The 4,505-nt window shown below is 37.2% G+C and overlaps 1 protein-coding gene across 1 annotated transcript; it reads right to left on the bottom strand.

Annotated features, from left to right (window-relative positions):
• LOC106425299 (pollen-specific leucine-rich repeat extensin-like protein 1) lies at positions 1-2,753 on the bottom strand. The gene has a single exon (XM_022713953.2). It carries the CDS (start codon positions 2,712-2,714, stop codon positions 174-176), a length of 2,541 nt encoding a protein of 846 aa, XP_022569674.1. The 5' UTR covers positions 2,715-2,753; the 3' UTR covers positions 1-173.
• Between the last annotated feature and the right edge of the window lie 1,752 nt (positions 2,754-4,505).

Genomic DNA, 4,505 nt, shown 5'->3' with positions numbered 1-4,505 from the left:
AAAAAAAAATGTGATGAATTTACGCTAGACATAAAGTTACATAAATGTTTACAGTTCATTTTGGAAATGTTACTTATAAAACTCATCTACTTACATATTACGGTGAACAAATTTGTGAATGTATATTTTGAAACAAATTTGATACAAAATAATATTAAAAATGGTTGGTTGGTTTAGTAACCGGGGAACATTGGTGGTGGTGGTGACGCATATTGAAATCCAATGTTTGGTGGGAGAATGAAACTATCGTTGTCATCATCTTTTTTTGATGGTGGTGCAGTTATAACTGGTGGTTGTGTTGATGGTGATGGTGCTTCGACTTGTTCACCAGACGGTAATGGAGCTACATCTGGCTGAGAAAGTGGAGTTGGTGTCAAAGTAGGACTTGAACCGAACACTGGTGATTGATCTGATTCTGTTGGTCCCTCGACGGTCTCAGTTTCTGAGGTTGGGGCCTGAACTGGTGATGAGTCTTCGTCTGTCTCCGACGAAGGTGTTGGAACATTTGCCATTGGAGATGTTGTCGGTGATATAATTGCCGTAGGTTTTGGTGGCGGTGAGAAAACTGGAGGAGGAGGAGAATAGACAGGTAATGGAGGTGGAGGGCTGTGGACTGGAGGCGGAGGAGAATGCACTGGAGGCGGTGGGGAGTGAACCGGAGGGGGTGGAGAGTGAACTGGAGGCGGTGGCGAGTGGACTGGTGGTGGTGGTGGAGAATGGACTGGTGGAGGCGGTGAATGAACTGGTGGTGGTGGTGGAGAGTAGATTGGTGTAGGTGGTGGTGGGGAGAAAATTGGTGGTGGCGGCGGAGAGTGGATTGGTGGTGGAGGAGAGTGGACTGGCGGTGGTGGTGAATGGACTGGTGGCGGCGGAGAGTGGACCGGTGGTGGTGGTGAATGGACTGGTGGTGGCGGAGAATGGACAGGCGGTGGCGGAGAGTGAACTGGCGGTGGGGGGGAGTATACTGGTGGAGGAGGAGAGTACACTGGAGGTGGTGGCGGATAAACTGGTGGTGGGGGAGAGTATGCCGGAGGTGGTGGAGGAGAATGTACTGGAGGAGGAGGTGAAAATACATGAGGTGTTGGAGACTGTGATGATGGTATTTCTTCGGTTGACGGTGGTTGAGGACGTCGTTTTTTAATAGGAGATGCTTCGTACGGATCATTTGATACTGGTGGTTTTACTGGCGGTGACCCCATTTGTGGCGTCTCTGTTTTTGGTGGTTGTTGGTTAGGAGACTCTTGTTTTGGTGACTCAGGTTTGGGGTTCGGCTGTTCTGATTTTGGTGACTCATGTTTTGGTGATTCTGGTTTAGGAGATTGCTGTTTTGGTGCGTCTGGCTTAGGTTCCTTTGGCTTAGAAGGCTCTGATGTTTTTGGTGTCTCAAGTTTTGGACTAGGTTGTTGTGGTTCGGGAGATTCTTCTGGTTTTGGTTTAGATGGCTCTTCCAATTTTGGTGGGTTAGGTGTTGGCTTTGGTGATGGGCTAGATCCGCCGCCCCCTCCACCACCACCACCACCACCAGCACACTTGTCTTTACTACAATCCACGGGACGAGTAATCACCGGCAAACATTCGTTAGCAGGCTTCTGTTTTGGTCTATTTTGTAAGCAATTATTTGTATCATCGAATTGTTTGTCTTGACTTGTTCCGGGAACACAACTTTGAGCCTCTCCATTGAAGAAGTTGTAAGAAAATGTAAAGTTAGACAATTTTGGCAATTTGCATACATCGTCTGTGACAAATCCGGTGAGCTTATTGAATGAAAAATCCATTTGTTCCACATTGGCTAAGCTTGACAAGCTCGACGGCAAACTTCCAACAAAATCATTGTTGCTCGCATCAAATACTGTCACATTGTTCAGCGAACCGATCTCGTTTGGGAAACAACCACTCAACTTGTTCCCAATAAATACAATTTCGTTGAGGTTCTTCATATGCCCTATGGTTTTTGGGATACAACCACTGAATTTATTATGAGCAAATGTCACGACAGAAGCAGTCGATTCCCCAATTGTCTCAGGGATGATCGACTCGAATCTATTGTTGTTCAAGAAAATAGCATCAAGATCCTTATTGAAGATCTCTGCTGGAAGTTTTCCTTCAAAGTCGTTGTATCTTATGTCAAGAAACTTCAAAGATGGCCAAGAAAGAGCAACCATCGGAAATGAACCAACAAAACGGTTATTGCTCACGTCAAATTCGTACATTAACGTTAGCTTTGACAAGCTTTTTGGAATTACTCCGCAAAATCTGTTAGAATTGACGTGAAACAATGCGACATCGGTTAATAGACCTAGCTCAGGAGGCAAATAACCAGCTATATCTGCATGGTTAATATCGATTCCTGCTACAACCATTATGCTTTGGTCATCAAGCGCCGGCGCACAGAATACACCTTTATAAGAACACACGTTTTGACCGATCCAGTTAGCTGAGGTGTTAAAGGGATCAGAGTATATTGCTTTTTTCCAAGCTTGAAGGGCAATATAAGCCCTTTTAAGTCGGGTATTAGCAAACTTGAGGTTTAAATCGACTTCATATTCCATGTCATCAGAAAGGTCTTCATTTTCTGACAAAGCCAAAAGTTGACGTTTGGTGAGAAACGAAGTTTCCTCATTAGTGAGACCGGCTGCAGAATGTACAATGACGAAAATGATAAATAAGAAGAGGAGAAGGAAGCCATAAGGCCTCCCCATTGTTCTTCGGGTCATGGTGGTGAAAAACCTTGGGAATGGCCTAATAGCTTGCTTAATAGATAATGTTGTGGCGACAAAGCCTTTAATGAAAGAAAGGCCAACATAAACCACCGATTTTCTTTTCTATTTTAGAAATGAAACAAAAATAGCAAACTGTAGTAGTTAATATAGAATTCGTGGAACAGGTAAAAAAAATATTTATGTGTTGTGAACATAATTTCAGTTGGTGTAGCGCTTTGGTTTCTTAAAAACGCTAAAATTAATTTTGTCTTTTTTTCTTAAAACTGCTAGGCTATTTCCTTGTCAGCATGATGAAAACTGTTTCTATTTTTAAATTGGGATAAACTAGAACAAAAGAAAATTACAACATCACCAAAATCCACATATACGAATTGCTGAGGAAGAAAATTAAAAGAAAGTTAAGAAAAGGTCTTTATCAGTAGTATAGCACTAAAATAAAATTTCAAAGGATCAAATCAAGAAAATGATTCGATAGGGGAGTGATTGGTTGGATTTTATCTTCCTACTTTAACTTTATTTATTTTTAAAGCATTTAATTTTACCAATCATGTCGTATCTTTATTTTTGAAAGTTAAAGCCTATAATATATTTCTATTAAATTTTATCAATCATGCTTTACCTCTACTTTAAAGGTTACATCAAAAAAATTAAAGCAATTTTTTTTCTTATGTAATTTAGGCAAAAAACCTACTTTTTTGTTTTATGGGCTGTAGAAACTGTACAATGAAAAAATTACCTATAATATCAAATAAATTAGATAATCACAATAAAAACATCTACAAATATTTTAGTTTAATTCTGGGTGTTTTTAAAATTATCAAAAAAATTTTAAATAACATAAATATTATTTACATGTCACATTTTAAATAACAGTAAACTTTTATAATTTATAAAAATCATTAATATAAAATATTTTAGTTGACAAAAAAAAATTATTTTATATATACATCACATATTTTATTTTGAATATTTATAGATTATAGCTACAACAAATTTAACTATAACAAAAGTCTCTGCAATAAAATCTACAATAACAACTTTACAGCTACAACCAACCTACCTACAACTAAATTTTTACAGATAAATTCTTACCACCACAGTCGAACCAATCATCACCTATATTTGTTTTCAGAATTTCTTTTAAGAATGTTCAACTAATATATTGTCTGTGACATAAACATACAAATTGTTCGATTTGTCGACACCTTGTTATCTAATGTTACTATTAGATCATGACCGCGGTTAAGTTTTTTTAATCTATTAAAAGTAGGGCTGTTCAATATGGCAAAACCGAACCGAAATAGATAATATGTTTTGGATTTGGTATATACCATACAAACCGAATGGATATGATTTTTTAAAAACCGTAGGATTTGGATATGGTTCGGTATATAACCGATAAAACCGAATAAACCGAATAAAACCGATTAAAAAATAGAAACATGTAAATATGTATATATTTTATAACAACGTATGAAAATCATAAGTTCATTTTTTTGCTAATAACTATTACCATATTTTTTACAGTAATAAAATAGTCCTGATTTGTAAAACACTTGAACTATAATTAAATAACAATTCATCGCAAACATGCTTCTTATTTTTTTAGTCTTCTTTTGATATTTTTGCTTTAATTTAACATTGACTAAATTGAAATAAAGATTATAAATTTGATGATAACAATTAGTAGAAATTCTTCACAATTTTTTTTATCTATAAACGAATAGAGTTTCGTGTTTAATAGAAGAAACATGACTTTAATGAACGCTAAATATGAAAGAATAT

The sequence above is a fragment of the Brassica napus genome, chromosome C1, assembly GCF_020379485.1.
Source record: "Brassica napus cultivar Da-Ae chromosome C1, Da-Ae, whole genome shotgun sequence".
Taxonomy (NCBI): domain Eukaryota; kingdom Viridiplantae; phylum Streptophyta; class Magnoliopsida; order Brassicales; family Brassicaceae; genus Brassica; species Brassica napus.
The sequence above is the reverse complement of the archived record's forward strand: the minus strand, read 5'-3'. Positions and strand labels throughout refer to the sequence as shown.